The sequence below is a fragment of the Sander lucioperca genome, chromosome 3 (assembly GCF_008315115.2).
Source record: "Sander lucioperca isolate FBNREF2018 chromosome 3, SLUC_FBN_1.2, whole genome shotgun sequence".
In the NCBI taxonomy this organism is placed as follows: Eukaryota; Metazoa; Chordata; class Actinopteri; order Perciformes; family Percidae; genus Sander; species Sander lucioperca.
Window position 1 is genome coordinate 10280104 of NC_050175.1, and position 20788 is coordinate 10300891.

Here is a 20788-nt window from a genome sequence, read left to right on the forward strand (position 1 = left end):
GTATTACAACAGCAGGAAAGTAAATGTTGACTCTGCTCTAGTACATGATGTTTTTTAATCAGTTGAGAATACACAGTGACATGCAATAGGGCTTCACATTGTAAAAATAAGGTACCCAACCCTATTCACATAGACACATATGGAACGGCCCGCTGTCTATATAGTGATGTCGTCCTCAGACTGTTAATGGGCCTTAAAGCCAGGACATTGTTCTGCATATAGAAACAACCTTCAACAACAATGAGCTTTAGTATTGCTGTGAAACTCCTCCAGGCAGGTACGGGAGGCCACAGGAGTGGATATCAGCATGAGAGTGGGCGTGCACTCGGGCAACGTGCTCTGCGGTGTCATTGGCCTTCGTAAGTGGCAGTTTGACGTGTGGTCACATGATGTCACACTGGCCAATCATATGGAGTCCGGAGGCCTTCCAGGGTAAGTTGTATTACTTTTTTGTGTTAGTTTTATTAACATTTATACACATTTATGTATCATATTGTGTAAATTCCTAATGTGGTTTTACCAGGCACCAACTGAAAACCATGTGATACAATATCAGCATTATTATTGGTTGCATAACCCAGGTTGCAAAAAAAATTCACTTTTTACTTTAAAGCAACTAAGTTGCAGAAGTAAATGTTTATGTTCAGTTAGTTGAGGGGGTGATACACAATGCAACTCTGATCAAATGAATTGCATAGAACCAGTTCCATGATAACATTTTACATTTCCCTTGCCTTAGCGTAACCTTAGATCCTTAATAATATTTAGTTTTTTTTGTTTTTTTTTAAAGATATTGTAAATGTTCCGTTTGAAAAGATGGATGTCTTTTTTTGGAATTAGAATATATTTACATGTCTACACTCCATTAATGATACAGAATCACTGTATTATATATTTTTGTTTAAATTTATTAAAGAGAGCAACCACAATGGTAAATGTAAAAGTGTCATTGCAAAAACTAAGCACCATCAACTAATAGAAATAAGTGTTACATAAGCCATGCTTACTATTTCAATCCTTCTGCTCTTTCCTCACTCGGCCAGACGTGTCCACATCACAGAGGCGACTCTGAAGCACCTGAACAAGGCTTATGAAGTGGAAGACGGGGGTGGCAACCTTAGGGACCCCTACCTAAAAGAGCTCAACATCCAAACCTACCTGGTCATTGATCCACGGGTGAGTTCTCTATTCGTCTTCCTCGAAAATGCACATTGTGCACATATGCACATTGTGAGGGAAAGAATGAGAAATATGTTGCATTTGAAAACACCTAAATATTTGCTGGTATGGTAACAAATAATATTAAGAGAAAAATAATCATTGACATAATGTAAATCATTTTAAAACCTGTGATTACATGGTTTGAGTACAGACTTATTTGTGTTTTTGATAATTTTTTTGGCCTGATGCTGCTTCCTACATGTCCAAATGTATTTTTTGTAGTCTAAGTGCTATGCATTTTCTTACACTTCTTTTGTGGATGAGTGATCCACATTTTAAACGTTTAATATCCAGTTGATTGTCTGAAGTGATATTCAGTTAGCAGGCAGGATGTTTAGTGTTTTTGTCTTTATGAGATATAAGGTGTGCTCCCTCCCCCTTTAAACAGAATTCACGTGGGTAAAACTTTGCACTAACAGACTATGAATTATCAATTATCAAAAGCATTGTTTTTCTGGATTTCTGAATTTTTGGGTTCTGGACAGATTTTTGAGTATCTGCTGCACACCATTCAATTTTCTGCCATTTAGATTTTTTGGCAAAACATTTTCACATCACTCTGCCTACAAATTCCCCCCCACCAGATTTGGTACATAGACACTTGCATTGCTCACTTGCAACCAAATTTAGGTGACCCAAGCACATATCAGCTCTGAGCAATCCTGCAGAATTGGATGGCATTCTGCCTGCAAAATGTCAGCTATATGATCACAGTGTATTGTAAATGCAATGTTGTTGTGTGTGTTTGTGTATTAAGTCTAAGGACCCATCATTGAACAGCCGTAGCGCGCCTAAACCTCGGGTGAATGATGGTCTGAAGATGAGGGCGTCCGTGCGTATGACCCGTTACCTGGAATCTTGGGGGGCCGTCAAACCTTTTGCCCACCTTCAGAACCGAGAGGGCTTCACCCCAGACGCTATTGTCAATGGCAAGCCACGCTGCAAGGTAAGCACCGGGTTGTTGTTAGTTGTTATAAACTGGAGCCCACGTTAAAGAGTGCACAGATACAAGGCCATGGTCTTGCTGTGTTCATTATTTGGTGTAGGATGTTCAAAGCTTTAGTCACGTATGACAGACGTTAAACTGTTTTTTAATTGATGTTCTGATTTTCTAGTGTTTTTGAGAGGTATCTTTAAGAAAAGCAAAATGCACACAATGACTAATGGTAATCATTTTCTTGTGAGAGGTTCACTATTTCTTAAATGAAAACGTTGGCTAAATTGAGTTTCAGTTGGTTTGGCCTTCAACACTCGCATATCATGCATTCTCATTGGGTGAACGTTGTCCCTGTCTTTTCCAGGACATCCCTCTACGATCAGTTCCCGGCAAGTACCCTGAGAGGTAGGAACAACTCTGAGCTGCTACAAAATAAATTCACATTTTGTGACTATTATTTTTTTTACTATACTATACTTTGTATGTATTATGTGCTGCTGCTCACACACATTCACCCTGGAGTCAGCCTATGTAACAACACTGTTGCTCAATAGTATCAAGTGTTTCCCATTAACTTTCCCTTCCAAGACTTTCCCATCTTTCATGGAATCTGAACATTTCATTAACAATATGTTGTAATACAGTATATCAAAGTGTTTAAAAGGATTTTTTTAAAGATTATTTTTTTGGCAATTCCGCCTCTAATGGATAGGACCATTAAATATGAAAGGGGAGAGAGAGGGGGAAGACATGCAGGAAAATCGTCGAGGAATAAACCTCTATATATGTGCGCCTGTTCTACCAACTGAGCTAACCCGGCCACACTAAAAAGGATTTTTTTAATGCATTTACAGTATTGCCAATGTTCAGCTATCCACACAGAGATTATCATAATGTATAAGATGAATGCTTTTCGTGGGAGCTTAGAAATTTTGATAGAATGGAAATTCCATCAAAATAAGCATTATGGTGTTAGTATGGTCAGTCATGTTAGACGTCTTGTTACATGTGAGATTCTTCTTTTCACTCACATTTTCTTACACTTTTTTTGTGGATGTATGATCAAAATTTCTAAAGTTTAATATGCCATTGATTGTCTCCCTAAAAGTGATATTCAGTGAGCAGGCAGGATGTTTAGTGTTTTTGTCTTTATGAGATACAATGTGTGCTCCCTCCCCCTTTAAACAGATTTCAAGTGGGTAAAACTTACAGACTATGAATTATCATTGCTCATCAATTATTAAGTAGTTAACACCCAGCGGAGGGTGTGAAAGGAGTGAAATTGTTCTTAAAATCAAACATTATTTGACAATAAGTCAGAATATATATCCAAAGCAAAAGGAGTGTTAGAGGAGTCAGTCTCAAACTGAAATAAAACATTTGCCAATAAAATGTCGTCACCAAGGGTCTGCTTATTACAGCTGTGCTGCTTTGGCAGTCATTCCTCCAGAGTGGTGGGTGTGCTGAGCTCTATAACAAGCCCTTCCATTACCTTTAAATAATACATAGACAAATTGATTATGGTTGTAGCTTATAATGGTTAATTATCTTTGCCCATCTGGTATAGGCAGTAAGTGTACGGACAAATATTTAAAGTGTAGCTACTGATTAGTGGGCAGGACTCACCTACACAAACAGTGTGGGCTGGAGTAATGTAATTAGAAAAGATAAGTGTGTGCCTAAAAGCACAAGCATTCCACCCTGTGAGAATGGAAATTTGAAATAGTTAATTTCATTCATGTATTCAGTCCACTGTGGCACAGGCAGCAGCTGGTGAACATGTCTGCGGCTGAAGTGATAAAGGGAATGAGGTGCACCCACTCAAGCTTGATGACATTCTATAGCAGTGTAAATTGTTTTCCTGTGGTTAAAAGTAACAGTTATGAGTGCGCTTCTCCTGTTCACAAGTATTCATCTAGCTGTTGTTTTAGATAGATATTTACATTTATTTGATCATTGGCCTTGTGGTTTTTTTAGGCTTCCCACTGCTCTGTTGTGATGAATTTGTGTTTCTGTTTTACTGTTGGGCCCTGACAGCTTTGATGAGTCTCTAGAAGAACCGTTCTCCTTGCCTTCCCCCCCGTTCAGCAGCTATAAGTGAGTGGGGCCTTTATGGCCCGCAAGGTCCTCATACCCTCAGTGCAGTAGTTCTCAACCTTTTGGCTTGTGACCCCCCCCAAAAAAACAAAACCTAATGGATACATGCTCATAGCCACTTGTTTAAAGTGTAAATAGAAAACATGGGGAGCTTTCGCATACTGTAAATAATGTTTTGGAGTTTCCACCATTGTTTTAGTTCCCAGGAATCAGTATGCTTCATGTAGTTTCCCAAAATGAATCATTTAAATATTGTTGAATTGATTAATCTTCGTGGGAGTAGAGTAGAGGCTACAATGTATCATCATAGTTAAAAAAGAGATAACATATGACACCATAAATTCCAATGTAACAAATATAATTCACACCAACCTTTTTAAATCCTTCTGTGACTCCCACACCCCCAAAATAAGTCTGTGTGATGTCTTGTTCTACAGGGTGAGAACTATTGCCTTAACGGAGCGCCTTGCTGTCCTAACACTAACCTGAGCAGTGGTGTAATATTGTTCTTTTCTCACCGTTTCTCACTGCTACCTCTTTGTAACAGGGCAACATATGATCTCAAACGCCCCCAGAAACCCTGTAACCTCTGTTAGTGGACTGACATGCTCCTATTAACACTGATCACTGACTGGGGCTTGTGTGTATCTGGGTCTGTGCATCTGTGTGAGTGTTTCCTTCCTGGTAGAGTAGGGGGTTTACAAGCAGAAGCACGGCAGAAACACTCCAGCCGAATCCCTCAGAGATCATCTAACACACTTCGCAGGCACAAACCTTATTTATCTTTCCTCACTAATGCTCAGAATGGCATTAACCTTGTTGCCTCCAAGCACAGCTAAACTGGACCTGAGTAACCTGTATGGCCTGATCTGGTTTTCCAGCATCTGTTCCAGTCAGCATGCGTGTTTCAGTGTCTGTCCGTCTGCCTTTTCCTAATTGTCTCGGTGCTTTCTGGTGCAGGAACAAATCCCAGAAGAGTAAGTTTGATGAGGAGCTACACAACGAGATGACTACTACCATAGATGAGCTCAGCAGCAAGTAGGACCATTTTTTTTTACCACAAGTCATCACTTTTATGCATTAAGTACATTTCATAAAATAACTGTCTACTGTTCTATTTGGTTGACATGTTCAAGCAGGTTTGCCCAAATTTTTAAATGTAGGCATGCCCATGTGAGAAATTTCTCTTATCAAGATATTGTGACTCAAAGCTGTCAAGTTTGAGTGAATGATAAAGTAAAATTTGACAAAAATCTTAACTTTATAGTAGGGCTGTCAAACGATTAAATTTTCTTAATCGCGATTAATCGTTGAATTTCTATAGTTAATGTTAATGTTTTATCACATGATTAAAATTCTATTATTTTTCATTTCAGAACTGTTTTTAAGTACATATTAACAATGGAAAGCCATTCTTACCAGTGTATCTTGATTGGGAATCAAATGAATGCAAAGAAAGTGACTTTATGAACTTGATTTTAAGATTTGTATTTGTTTATTATATATTTAATCTAGTCACACATTTGAATTTAACAACAATTTTGAATGCACCACAAGGCTATAAATTGCCAGTTTCATTGAACGCACCGTCTGTGTTTTTCCGACAACAGCAGCTGCAGACTGCTACATCCCGGTGTCGGAATCCTCTACAGTGAAATACAGACACACTTTACACCGTTTAGCGTTAGCTGTCAGCATTGTAACCGTGTTTAATCCAGCTACTAGCTAGCGGTAGGCTAATGTTAGCTGCTGTCGAGTATAGTGTTAACTAGCGTCACGTGCAGCAATGTTTCTGTTTCCTGTAACGTCCGTTTCAGAGCATCAGAGAGAAGTGCAGACATATCAGTGGCACCAGAATGAGGCACCGAAATCCGCGTTGCTATTCCTGCAGCAGCAGGATGTGTTATGAGGAAGTACAGCAAAATAGTAGCCTGTTAGGCACGACGCAAAGCCGAGTGAAGTGAAAATAAATTAATAATGGCGGCACGCGATTAATACGATCTAAAAAAAAAAAAATGAACGCATTATGCTCGACCCTTAATCGCATCGCGATTAACGCGTTGATGCTGACAGCCCTACTTTTTAGCCATGCTTATAGCAAGGGATGGCAGTGTTAGTTTGCTGTTTTTTTTGTAGGTCGGTCCACCACTTGAAATATCTCAACCACTATGAAATGGATTACCATCAAATTTAGTACAGGCATTCACTGTTCCCAGATGATGAATCCTACTGATGTTGGTGATTTCCTGCCTTTTCCTCCAGCGCATTCATAAGGTTGACATTTGTCGTTTTGAGTGAAATGTCTCGATCGGATGGATTACAAGGAAATTTTGTACAAAAATTCATGCCCCCCTCAGGATGAGTTGTAATAACTTTGGTGATCCCCTGACTTTTCATCTAGCACCACCGTCAGGTCACAATTTCAAATTGTCCCAACACTTTGGTTTATGACTAAATACGTGCTAAACTCATGATATTTCCATCAGCCTCAGCTGTTCTTTGTGTGTAGTGCTAATTATCAAATGTTAGCATGCTGACACACTGAATTAAGATGGTGAGCATGGTAAACATTATGCCTGCTTAACATTATGTTAGCATTGTCATTGTCATTGTGAGCATGTTAACACGCTGAGCATTTAGCTCTTTTTAGGAGTCTTGGTAACAATATCTTTGTAAATCCTTTTTAAAACATTGTAAGATGGATGGATGGACGGACTTTATTAATCCCAAACTGGGAACAGCAGCAAGTTACAGGGAAATACACACATACTCACTCACACAGACACAGAAAATACAAGAAATATACTAGAAATAATAACAAAAGATCAAAATACCAGAACTACTGAAGAAAAAATATACTTAGAGGAATGAAAAGAATGTACATGTATACAAGTGTAGAATAAAATGTACAACCTACATACATAGTGTGTGTGTGTGTGAGTGTGTGTGTGTGTGTGTGTGTGTGTGTGTATATATGTATATATATATATATATATATATATATATATATATATATATGGGCTGTCAATCGATTAAAAAAATAATCTAATTAATTACAGACTCTGTGATTAATTAATCGAAATTAATCGCATACATAATTAACGGTGCCTGAACCGATACTTTTTAAGAAAGTTTAAAAAAAAAAGAAAACAAAGGGTACTTAACAACCGTTGGTGACATTAAAGAACGGCTTGTTTATTGCTAAGGCCATATGGTCAAAATTAAATGATTTAATAATAATGTATAACAATAACTTATTTCACTAGTAAATTGCTGTTGAACGACAAAAACAACCACCAAGGACATTTACAATAACTTCAAATGCACCACGAAGCTGTAGTTTACCAGTTTCATTGAATGCACCGTCTGTGTTGTTTTTCCGATGGCAGCTCGGCAGCTGCAGATTGTTACATCCCGCTGTTGAGTCACAGTCCTCTACAGTAAAACACAATCAAACTTTACACCGTTCAGCGTTAGCTGTCAGCATTGTAACCGTGTTTAATCCAGCTGCTAGCTAGCGGTAGGCTAACGTTAGCTGCTGTCGAGTATAGTGTTAACTAGCGTCACATGCAGCGGTGTTTGTGTTGCCTGTATCGTCTTCAGAGCACCAGAGAGAAGTGCAGACATATCAGTGGCACCAGATTTCGGAAGCCAGGGTTGGCAGGAAGAAGATTTTTACAAGTAAATGTTCCAGTTAATGATCCAGGCAGCACATTCTCGTCTCCCTCCTTCATTTTACAGTCCAATGGTGGCTAGAACGGCTCCGGGTCAAATGTCAATATGGAATGGATTAATCTGCGTTATTATTTTTTTTTTTTAACGCGTAATTTTTTTCTCAGATTAATTAATCGAAATGAACGCGTTATTTTGACAGCCCTAATATATATATATATATAAAAACAAAATAAAATATGTATGATATTAAATATAAAGTAACCAGTGTGCAAGTAGCATAATAGTTCAATGTTGTAATTTTTGAGGTAATGAGAGAGTTATCTTACAATAAATCACAATATTACAAAATAATGCTTTCATAATTGAGTTTGCCCATATCAGTTAGCCCTACTTAAAGCTCTATTCCTTCCTTTCTTCCTTCCTGGCCTCCTTCCTTTCTTCCTTCTTTCCTGCCCTCCTTCCTTTCTCTCAGGCAGTGGTCTAAGTCTGAAGAGAGTGTCAGTTTAGCTCTGTGGTTTCCAAAGAAGGATCTGGAAAAACAGGTTAGTTTAAGAGAAATCCACTAAAAACATTCGTGATACATTTCCATTCAAGCATTCTGGTGCTGAACAAGAGGTTCATCTGTCTTCTGTTTTTCCTCTTCTAAGTACCGAGCCCTGGACTTGCTGATGTTTAAACGCTATGTTGTCTGTGCCACCTTCATCTTCCTCTGCATCTTTTTGGTTCAGATGTTTGTCACAAAGGAGTGAGTATGACCAGATTTAGTCATTTACAAACAAAATTCAGCAGTTATAATGCAGTGCAACAGGGATGAAGAAACACACTATGGAGATGATAATTGCACTGATGGAAAAAGGAGAGACTGGAGACTGAATTTTGACACACACACACACTCTGGTCTTTATCTTCTTCAGTCGACAGATGTTGGGGATAACATTTGGAGTGTTGTTCTGTGTGCTGCTGCTGATCCTGGCCATCTGTTTTGCAGGTCACTTCCAGGTCAGTGTGTTAAGTCTTATGTTAACATTCAAATATTAAGGTGATTAAAGTTAAAGTTTCAACTCTTTTTGGGGCAGTTTGTCCCAGGTAGCATTTAGGTTTGTAGAAAGCGGAAAAAATAACAGGCACAGCAAACCTGTCATCCCTCTTGTACAGCAATCTCTGAACCCACACTGAATGCAGGTCAAGCGTCACTGTAAAAGAGTTACTTGTACAGCAACATTTGTTAAACACAGTATAATCCTGGCCTGACCCTGAACCGCATTGCATGTATCTGACTCACGAGTGATATTCAATAAATGCAATTTTCTTGTGCTTGAGAAGTGAATATTAACTGTGAAATTCCTTAGAAGTTATTATATTGCTGTTGTGTGAAGGCCACACAAGATGAATACCAAAGAAATGGTAAGCCTTCAGGAAGGATGTAATTTCATTTATCACCTGTCAGTAGCCTTCCTGAAGCTTCCTCCACATTACTTGGGCTGCATTATCCGACAAGCAATGTTCAGAATCTTTTAATTAAAAACTAAATGGAAAGAAGATTGTGTTAAACGATCGCAAACTCCAGAACAGCTACCAAACTTGTGCTTGTACTAACATTGTTGTGGGAACTGCTATTTCCAGGGTTAAGAAATAAACTTTAAATCTCCAAATAAATACATGCATTCTGGGTCAGGCGGTGTGTGATTTGCACAACCATTTCTGTCTCTCTTTTTAATTTAAAGCAACACCAAAGATTCTTTTGTACCTTAAAAATAATGTTTCCAAAATCGTTTCAGTGGTTCATCAACTCGTAACAGGGTGAATGGCACTTCTGCATTCACTTTGCGGCCCTCTATCGACTATAACCGCACTATGCAAGTTTGCCAGATCAGGTAGTGGATCTGTAGTTCGAATGAGACCTCCGACAGAGGTAATGGCAAGACAATTCCACTTCCAACCTGTAGGGGGAACGAAGAGGAAAAGTGCTTTGGTGTTGCTTTAAATGAGCAGGCCTGGCTGCCAGGCTGAGAAACGCTGAAATATTCTTCAGAAAAAAGTGTTGCATTTGACCAAAACTTTTTCATGTTTAATAATTAAAAAAAAGGATTAATTGCAAACCTAAAATCATTGTTTTAAGTTTTCATAATGCTCTTTCATTTGTGTACATAATGCAGCGCTTTAGGCAAGTCATGTAAGACAATATCAAGGTGCTCTTGTTTTTTGCATCTGTAGTGAGAGAAGAACAAAAAAATTATCAAGATATTAAGACAGCTTAACTTCCAAACTATAAGAGCTTCATAGTTAAAAAACACAAACATGCTTGTGCTTGGTAAATAAAAGGCAAGGGTGAAAAGGATGTGTGAGCCTATGTGTGTGGTGTGTATGTATGTGCTTCACTGTGCCCGAATTAGCGTGTGAAAATGGAAACGTGTCATGGAAGCTATCCCTTGCATTCGCCGTGCTGTAGCTTTCTATAGCTGACCTACTGACTTAGTGGATGACACCTGACAATCAGTCCTTGACAGGCCGTGTTTTCTCCTCTGACAGATTCCTTTACTGGAAATAGCCAGCGAGGACTCTCTCACACATGATTTCTGGAGATGGATGAGCCACATGCTCCTCATACCCGTTTGATTTCATCTTTTTCTCGTCTTTCTCTTTACTTCTCTTTCACCTCTGCAGCGCCTGTTTCCAGAGAAGCTGTCGAGGTGCCAGTGGCTGCCAGCTGTGTCGGAGGCGGTGGTAAAGCGGCCATGCGTTCGCCTCCCTCTGGCCACCATCACTACTACGGTCATCATTATCTTGGCAGTGTTCAACCTGGTAAGACCACGCTCACATGTCGAGCGCTAAGAGAGGGTCATTATAGACTCTGCTATTTCTAGCTGTGCCACACTTCGAAGCACGCTGTCCAGTGGTTGCTTGTCAGTCAAATCTTTTTTTATCCCCCTGCAGTGCTTCGTCCAGACAACTGTGCCAGAATGTCTCACTGATAATACTCAGACAAATGATTACCATGGGTGGGGATTCTACCTGCCAGTAAGTGATGGATTTGTTAACCATGGACACCACAAAAATGAAATGGCAATCTGACTGGATTCAATACTATTTGTAAATAGTTCTGCCATGTGTTTGAGTACCAGAGAAGACATGATGCTTCACAGGAGGAGTAATGTCTAATCTAATTCCATCCTTTGGCTGTCTCTTCCTCAGTATTCCGTGTACTGCTGTATCCTATCGCTCATTGCATGTGGAGTCTTCCTCCGGGTGAGCTTTGAGCTCAAAGTGCTCTTCCTCACCCTGGCCTCCACAGCATACTACATCATCATCCTCAGCACCAACAGGGAACTCTTTGTGGTCTACGGAAACTTACTCTACGCTCAGCAGCACAACAACAGCAACTGCAGCAGGTGGGACTGAATGTAGAAGGCAAATCTCAAGTGTGTCAGAGCAGTTTAGTCAGTACCACCTTGTGACAATAACCGATCAATCAGCACTAGTGGTCAAAGTCACAGTTCCATAAAGGCATGAATGTCCTCGTTTGTTCTACAGCAGAGAAGATGACGCCATCTTGAGATGGTTAGGGCTGGTGAAACACCCCCAGGTGATGAGCTGCATATATATCACCCTGTTCCTGGTCACTATGCTCATCATCTCACAACAGGTAATGATGGTCTTCACCTCTGTCTCTCATTTTTAGCCCTAAAATGTGCAAATTCAGTCTGAACATTGTTATGACCCGGCTCTTAGGCCCCAACGAATAGGAAACACACAGTGATAAAGTTTAACAAAAATATACATTCAATCAAATGAAACCAAACTAGAGGATTAAAGTGTGAGGGGTGTGAAAAAAAAACGGGAATACAGTATACTTGTGGGGTCCGGACAGCTTTGTGGGGCCAAAATGCTGGACTCCACAAATTTAAAGGGCTGTGTGAGGGTTAAGACTTGGTTTTAGGATTAGGGTTAGAATTAGGTTATGGTTAGGGTGAGGGTAAGGGTTAAGGTTAGGCATTTAGTTGTAATGGTTAAGGTTAGGGTAAGGGGCTAGGGAATGCATTATGTCAATGACGGGTCCCCACAAAGATAGTGAAACTGTGTGTGTGTGTGTGTGTGTTTGTGAGAGAGAGAGACAAAAATCCGCTGTCAAGTCGGACAGTTTCCAGCCGATTCCAGCAGCCTTCAGGCTGAACAGGAAGTGACAGAAACACTGTGGTCCGATTCCGATTTAATAAAATGTTATCAGACCCATATATCAGCTCCTACACAGTCTCCAGTTGTTTTAATTATGACAGAGTAACTGTCAAAATGCTCTGAATGTGATCTGTTGCTGATTTTAATTAACAACACACTGTAGATGATCCGTAATCTTAACAGATTTAGTCTCTCTGACTTCTAAACATAACTATCAGCCACACATGTGTTCTGTACAGAATAAGCCTTTAAATCAAACAAATAGCAGTTAAAATCCCTCCAAATCAAAATCAATGAAACGTTTATGTAAAACGTCATCATGTTGAGTCGATTCTGAACCAATCAGCTGTTAGATCAGCTGAGAGGCCGGCGTTTCCCAGCATGCCCTGGGTCCGCCTGGGTCTTGCAGTCGGTGCAGAGCAACTGCGGTACCTGGCTCTAAAATCTGCGGCTGCCTTGATCTCGTGAGGTTATCGTTGCCCACGTGTGCATGACGTCAGAGCAAGTCGGGATCAAGTCGGACATAAATCTAACTGGCATGCGTCAGGCGGCGATCGCCGGTGATCGATTCTGCGCAGATCTGGCTCATCTCGAACGAGCCTAATAAGAAGGGAGACGTGAGCAGCAGCCAGGCTCAAATAACCTGGGAGCACTCAGGTGTTCCAGCTTACACTAACGGGCACCTGCAATCACACAGACACAGCAGGGGTCGTCACAACAGTCATATGTATTTGTCTGTTCCTGCTGTCCACCAATTGTAAAATAATAGCAAGTATTCAAATTCTGGAAATCAATGTGGCTGCAAGAAATCCAGGAGCATTTTAATGAAAAAGGGTTTGAGTTCTAGTTTCCTTCATTTTCACTCACTGTGTTTTTGTCTGCTAGAATGAGACCTGCTTCCGCCAGGACTTCCTGCTAAAGTATAAGAACCGCACAGAGCAGGACGAGATCGAGACCAGGGAGAACTTGAACCGCCTGCTGCTGGAGAACGTGCTGCCGGCCCACGTGGCAGCGCTGTTTGTCGGGGAGAATAAGAAAAATGAGGTGAAAAGGAGGGGGGGTCCCCTGTTCGTTATGGGCCATATGATTTGTGATAAATGAGAAACCAGTAAACCACATTTCATGTTATATTATCATCAGTTGCTCACTTTATTCAGCCGTCATTCACCAATGGAGAGGTAAATTATCATAACTTAGGAGCATTATAGAGACAGACCAACTCAACCTACACATTAGTTACCTCAGTGGATCCAGCTTAAGTGTCATTTTGTAAAAAGTAAACCAATCAAATTCATCACCACTTCTTTCAGCAATGGCTGGTTGATATACAGTTTGGTATAAGTCAGTTTGACTCTACATTTTTACACAACAAAAGGGAAGATATGTTCTTCACCTTTTAATGATTTCACAGTTCTCAGAATAGAAATCTAGTGTCTTCCACAATGTTTGGATCCTTTAAAATGTGGTGTAACTTCTAAGATGAGGCAAAAGTTAATGTGTGCCAATGTGTTTAGGTCATGAGCGTTAACTCAAGTCAGTTTTGAAATAATTGGAAGTAATTATAAATGTCAGCAGCTTTAGTATCATTGCTTGACAAAAGCAGAGGGAATTTCTTGCCCTCAAGTGAAACACGATAATGTGCACATTCAGAGTGGCAACTGTTTACTCGTGAGGTCATCAGGTTATCCCCGACAATGGCTTCATTGTAAAGGGGAAACATGGAGCATCATACGAACATACTGGGCATATTTGAAAACCCAGTGTCTTTCAGAAGAGGTTTTAATCTTGCTTTCATCTTAAATACTTGACATTTCATTTGAGTGTCAGCGTATTTCAAATTTCTTCAATTAAAAATATTTAGGAACTTGTTTGGAAATTATTGAAAGGTTAAAAACAGTTTATTGACCACTATCATCTGAATAATTAAGCCCAAAACTGCGTGTTGTTCTATTATTCATAATAGAATTAGTAGTAGTTGAGGGAGGTCTGTCTGAAAAGCTTTATTAAAGCCTAACATCCCGTCTCCTCCTGGGTAAAACTAATAACTGTACTTTTTGTATATATCCCCCCCCCGACAGGACCTCTACTACAAGTCCTATGACTGTGTCTGTGTGATGTTTGCCTCGGTGCCGGATTTCAAAGAATTTTACACTGAGTGTGACATCAACAAGGAGGGCCTGGAATGCCTGAGGCTCCTGAACGAGATCATCGCCGACTTTGACGAGGTCAGGAAGACAGAGAGGGACAAGAAAACCCTCTCTTTCATTCTCATCCATCATTACAAAGTGCTTCCTCGTTATACATGACAGATGTGTCTTTAAAGCCCCAATCTGTTATTGGTAGCTCTGTTTATTCACTTCCAATGTTAACCATGCAGACCCTGACGATTGGGCTGAAACAGATCAGTATTACTATATACGCTCTTAAGAATAGGAGCTAAATTGCTACAATGTAAATGCCAACAAGAATAAATACTGTAAATCAGAGATCTTTAACAGGGGGTCCGTGTCCCCTAGGGGATCCTCCTCCTTAGTTAAACAAAGTTTCTTTGTATTAAGTTTTAAATATGTCTGAAAATGTACATTAATGTGAATCCAACATAGTAATAGCAAATATAAATTGGCCTATTTGTGGAGAAAAAAAAATGTACACATTGAAAATAAGCTTACTATAGGTAAAGTAGCCACTGTGGTAGCCACCAAACAGTTAAGCTTTAGGATTCACTGTGCCATCTCAATTTATGTTTAACATTAAAACATGATTTATGAATAATAACCACTTATTTTCAGCCATTCAGCCCAGTTTAATATGGAACTCAATTGTATACAATCTATGCAGTAGGGGGTCCCTACTCGGTCTCTCTCTCTCAGCTAAGGGGTCCCTGGCTCAAAAAAACGTTGAAGACCCCTGCTGTAAATGATGAATGGAGGGATGAGGAAGTTCTCACTCTTTTGTTTTTCTCTAACCCAACAGCTGCTGTCCAAACCAAAGTTCAGCGGTGTGGAGAAGATCAAGACAATTGGCAGCACGTACATGGCTGCTGCAGGGCTTAGTGGGATGCCTGGTCAGGAGAACAATCAGGTGGAGTAGCTACTGCTTCAGACCTGGGTCAAACCGGCTTTAAAGCAACACTAGAGAACTTTTCCCACTTCGTTCCCCCTACAGGTTGGAAGCGGAATTGTCCATTACATTATGCAAGTTTGCCAGATCGGGTAGCGCGAGCTGTAGTTCGAATGAGACAACCTGTAGGGGGACCGAAGCAGGAAAAGTTCTCCAGTGTTGCTTTAACTGTTTCTTAGCAAGCCATCAACCCGTCATAAGCCACTGAGCTTGAAGCAGTCATATTGAGGTTGTTGAACATGTTCTTTCAGGACAAAGAGAGGCAGCAGGCCCAGATAGGGAACATGGTGGAGTTTGCCATCGCTCTGATTGGCAAGTTGGACGGCATCAACAGACATTCCTTCAATAGCTTCAGGCTTCGTGTGGGTGAGTGTCCGCTTCAGCACAAACCTTTCATTGACTGATTTTTCGCATTGCTCTGTATCCAGCTCTGTTAGGACTGACACAATAACCCAACAGTTATTGTACATGATTGGCATTTTAGTAGTTTTCTTGCCATGAGAGCAGTTGCATTCACTGACACTCGATTATTAGGGTTGTCGTGTTGCACTCCGGACTGCAGCAAAAGTGAACCCATCTTTTGTACCGTTTACTTAAAGTGGCTATATGTAACTTTCAGTTTGTGTTGATGCTAGCGGGCGTTTTGGACAAAAGTGGTAGCGTTTTTACCACACCTGCTGTCGTAAAGAAAGGTGCTGTATTGCCCACTGTATTACAGAGTAAGTGTTACGGGGAGGTCATACAGTTGCGATGAACAGAAAATCATTCATTTACAATAAAAGAATAAGACACAGATGCATCGTTGCATTTCAAGTGTTGCATACGATAACTTAGCCTACTTTGGATGTCTCGTGAGATAAACCGCATATCACTGTCACTGTGTCACGAGCCAAAACATTAGGAGTTTGTTGTAGCAACCAACGTAATATTAACTTAGATTAATATAGCGCATTTCATGAAACCCACGGATGCTTTACACAAATAACGTTACAGGGGGACAAGAAAAGAAAATGGTAAGCCAACGCAAACACGGAGTAAAAGGGTCCGTGCTAAATGGAAGGGGGGCATAATTTAATGTGGGCTACTGACATACAACCACATCGCGCAATGAAATAAACATATTACATACCGGAGAGCCAGTTCGGGGTGGGTTTTAAATCATTTACAATCCCGTAATTGTCTCCATCTGTTGATAGCCCGACCGAGTGTGACTCGCGTTATCGCCCGTCGTCTTTCACTTTCCCTTTTAGCTTTTAGTTGTTCTTCGTTTAATTTCCTTCTTTCCTGTGATTGCCCTGCCCCAGTATCAGCCATAACTACAACAGATAACTTCTAAAATAACATTAAAATACAATTACGCCTATATAGAGAAATCTCCTGCTTCCTTTTACCTGGCTCAAAAGGCTGGATACTAACACAGGCTTTTCGGTGTTACAAAGAAATCTGTGACCCATCAGAATGTGTGACTGTAGCGCCGTCTACTTCCCGCAAATCATTCTGTGACTGCGCGGGAAAAATCGAACCCGGGCAGAGTACTTACCAAACACTAGGCGTGTAAGAAAAAATCGATACACTTGAGTATTGCGATATTTTATTTTGCAATACTGTATTGATTTTCAAAAGCAATATCGATTTTTTTTTTTATTATTATTTTTTTATTAAAAAAATGTACGTTCAAAAATATTCATGTAAGACCGTGGTTCACGTTTGTTGTGTTTAAACCCCCTACGGCTAGATGGCTATGCTGAGACACACCACTAGTGTCCTTGCCTAACAGTGCCTAGCAGTGCCTGACTTTTTGCTAGAAGCTAACAATGTAGCTATGGCTGAACTTTGGCCTACTTTAGCATATAAACATTTGCTGAACCTGTGAACCACAATCCCAAACTGGCAGTTTGATTTTCTGTGTACTGAATTGTTTACCTAAAGTAAACTTCTTTGACTTTTATGAACATCATGTCTTTTTTTTAAATATTAGTTTTTCTAAAATTATACTTTAAAAAAATCCCAATATATCGCCTTACACACAGTATTGAAATATATTGCAATACATTGAATCGTGATCCATGTATCGTGATACGTATCGTATCGCCAGATTCTTGCCAATACACAGCCCTACTAAACACTATATAAAAATGGCGTCCTATTCACTGTTAGTCCCGTATGCTGTTACAGGTCATTTAAGACCATTGTATGAAAAATGACAGAGCTTCAGAAACATTAAAAAGTTACATATAGTCACTTTAAGTACATGTGATAATATATAAAGCGAACGTCATACTCAAGCCATGAGATAGAGACAAAACTGAGTGTCTGAGGAACCTTCACCCCTGTCTGTGTCTGCAGTCCCGACATAGTTATTCCCAGACAGCTGATTCTGAGCAGCTTACAGGATAATAGGTTTTGGTTAAAACATTTACATTTCTTGGGAGATAAAAACTTACATTGACATAAACACTGAAATTAGTTTTTGGCCGATATAAACCCTTTTATCAGCGGCTGTGTCTAAACGCGTTGTGACTTTGAAACAAATTCCACTTTTGTTATAAAGCAGTAACATGTTTGGCACAGACTTTTTCTTTGAATGTTGACGTCACACTTTTGTGATTCATCTGCTGGCAATTTCACAAGGCTTATACTTATTCTGTAATTAATATACACGTCTCTCCAGGGGTGTTCATAAATTACTTACATTGAAATTCAATGGAATGGAATAAAGCAAAACTGTTCTCTCCTTATCGGAATAACATTCCTGACTTGAAGCAAGTCTATGATGATAAAACCCAGCAACACAAAAAGAAGAGTCATAAAGCCACAGAAGTGACTCAGTAATGCCAATTACTCAGCACTAGCTATGGAATGTTTGCTAAGATTAGAAACCATACACTACAGGTCATAGTAAGGCTGTAGGGTTTTGTTTCCTAAGAATTAGGGCTGTGTATTGGCAAGAATCTGGCGATACGATACGTATCACGATACATGGGTCACGATTCAATATATTGCAATATATTTCAATACTGTGTGTAAGGTGATATATTGGGAAGTATAATTTTAGAAAAACTAATATTTAAAAAAAGACGATGTGCATAAAAGTCAAAGAAGTTTACTTTAGGTAAACAATTCAGTACACAGAAAATCAAACTGCCAGTTTGGGATTGTGGTTCACAGGTTCTTAGTGAGCAAATGTTTATATGCTAATTAAAGTAGGCCAAAGTTCAGCCATAGCTACATTGTTAGCTTCTAGCAAAAAGTCAGGCACTGCTAGACACTGTTAGGCAAGGACACTAGTGGTGTGTCTCAGCATAGCCATCTAGCCGTAGGGGGTTTAAACACAACATAAACGTGAACCACGGTCTTACATGAATATTTTTGCACGTTTAAAAAAAAAACAAAAAAAAAACGATATTGTGTTTTGGAAAATCGATACAGTATTGCAAAATAAAATATCGCGATACTCAAGTGTATCGATTTTTTTTTTCTTACACCCCTAAAAGGTCATAGAGCCACATAAGTGACTCAGTAATGCAATAGCTATGGAATGTTTGCTAAGATTATAAACCATACGCTACAGGTCATAGTAAGGCTGTAGGGTTTTGTTTCTTAAGAAGTCAACAACTTTACATTTGTAAAGAAAAAGATTATTTCTTCCACCAAAGGTTTTGTAGTCTGGCTTTAAAGCATGCAGTGCCTTTTGGAAGGTTTTCAAATGTATTGTAATTGTAAATCTTAAAGAATTAAGATTAAAATAAAATTTCTTTTAATGTAAATCAAATGAATCCAGTGACTCCCTGTTAAACAGATGCTTCTCTCATTTTAACACTCAAACTTGGTGATAGATGCTGTGATCTGTGCTGTTAACCATTTCTCTGATGGAATCAATAAAATGTTCTGATTCTGAGTTGTATGTATTTGCTTGCTGGGTCCTCAGGGAAGCATTAAATATAGTGTTTGCTGTTTTACAAATCAGTGATATCGCTTTAAGAACAGCTACAGTATTGTCCAAAGCTTTTTTTCAACCAGTGTTTGCTGCACAAACCACTGTGTAAGACTGATTTGGAAAAGTTATGAGCCACTCAGAAAATGTCCTTGACAGAAATGACTGCAAACCAACAGCATTGTATTAATGAATGAAAATGTTCCTTTTCCAGTAGATCTCTTAACGGAGCAAGTGTGCAGCCTGAGATCTGTAGCTGGATGACTAATTTTTCCTGAATCTTATATTTCATTCAATGCTTTATTTCTACACTCTTACATTCTCTGTACATTCTGCACACAAACATTATACAATTTGTCATATTAACCGTTCTTCCACAGGCATTAATCATGGCCCAGTGATAGCCGGAGTGATCGGGGCGAGGAAACCTCAGTATGACATCTGGGGCAACACAGTGAACGTAGCCAGCAGAATGGAGAGCACCGGGGAGCTGGGAAAGATCCAGGTACATTCAGCACAGTCCATCAGAGACAAACTGCCATATTTCATCCGGTGTTCTTGAAGGACGCACAGTCACATGTCACTTCTCACCTAGTTATTGCGCCTTTGCTTTGTATCGCAGATGTCCACACAATCATGGCTGGGTTTAAAAAGATCTAATTTCAGACTCCGGTCCAGATTTCTTTATCTGCCTTTAACAGTGACAGAAAAAACAATCCCCACCCACAGCCAGTCATGAGAACATCTTATTAGATGAACATTTAATTTGCTTTTCCCCTGCAATTGCAATGCATTACCCTGATCTTTCCCATCAAAGCAATTCATGCTTTAACTTAAGAAAGTACTTTATTACTTTGCCTTTGCTAATGGCCCTGTTCCTAGAATGTAATACTTCAGCTACAATATAATGCTGCCATTAAAAACTAATTAGGGCTGTCAATCAACAAAAACGTTTAATCACAATTAATCGCATAATTAATAGTTAACTTGCGATTAATTTGTGATTAATAATAGTAGTAGTAATAGTATTTTTTTTTTAAATGTACTTTAAAAGGGATATTAGTACACGCAAATAAGTTTAGTCTTGTGGAGAGAGATCTGGAAGGGCTTTGAAACTCAACTTGCCATTCAAAAGACCCTTTTATTTATCTAATTCTGCTCAAGGAACTTTGTTTCAGCCCTACTGACAGAGGGGGAGAGAGAAGCGCTGTTTAGGATCTGTGGACTGCATGCATGGGAATGAATTACAATAGAATAAATACATTTTGAAGTCGCTAAATCTAGCGAGAAAGTTGCCAAGTTGGCAACAAACAAAGCGTTAAAAAAAAAAAGAGTGGCGTTAAAAGGAATTTGCTTGGGGCGCTCTGATAGCTCAACTGGTTGAGCGGGCGCCCCACGTACAGAGGGTCCGTCCTTACTGCAGCGGCTGGGGTTCGGTTCCGCACTGTGGCCCTTTGCTGCATGATGTCATTCCCCCTCTCTCTCCCCTTTCATGTCCTCAGCTGTCCTCTAAAATAAAGGCTAAAAAATAATCTAAGAAACAAAGGGAATTTGTGTTAACTCATTATTAACACGTTCATTTTGACAGCCCTAAAATGAATACATGTATCAGGTAAGAGAAGTCAGGTTGT

The 20788-nt window shown here is 39.6% G+C and overlaps 1 protein-coding gene across 5 annotated transcripts in view; it reads left to right on the forward strand.

Moving 5' to 3' along the window:
• adcy7 (adenylate cyclase 7) overlaps positions 1–20788 on the forward strand; it is a 71076-nt gene that overhangs the window by 48932 nt on the left and 1356 nt on the right. For 3 of the 5 annotated variants that reach the window (XM_031281566.2, XM_035999272.1, XM_031281568.2), the window contains 18 exons: positions 274–432; positions 1044–1176; positions 1979–2167; positions 2523–2563; positions 4196–4255; positions 5216–5293; positions 8403–8472; positions 8578–8675; positions 8845–8929; positions 10595–10732; positions 10865–10948; positions 11123–11319; positions 11462–11573; positions 12989–13147; positions 14182–14328; positions 15077–15184; positions 15475–15589; positions 19538–19662. In XM_031281566.2, coding sequence (XP_031137426.1) covers positions 274–432; positions 1044–1176; positions 1979–2167; positions 2523–2563; positions 4196–4255; positions 5216–5293; positions 8403–8472; positions 8578–8675; positions 8845–8929; positions 10595–10732; positions 10865–10948; positions 11123–11319; positions 11462–11573; positions 12989–13147; positions 14182–14328; positions 15077–15184; positions 15475–15589; positions 19538–19662 — 2098 coding nt within the window. The remainder of the gene's footprint in view (positions 1–273; positions 433–1043; positions 1177–1978; positions 2168–2522; positions 2564–4195; positions 4256–5215; positions 5294–8402; positions 8473–8577; positions 8676–8844; positions 8930–10594; positions 10733–10864; positions 10949–11122; positions 11320–11461; positions 11574–12988; positions 13148–14181; positions 14329–15076; positions 15185–15474; positions 15590–19537; positions 19663–20788) is intronic. The other 2 variants (XM_031281569.2, XM_031281570.2) reach the window with 2 other exon arrangements.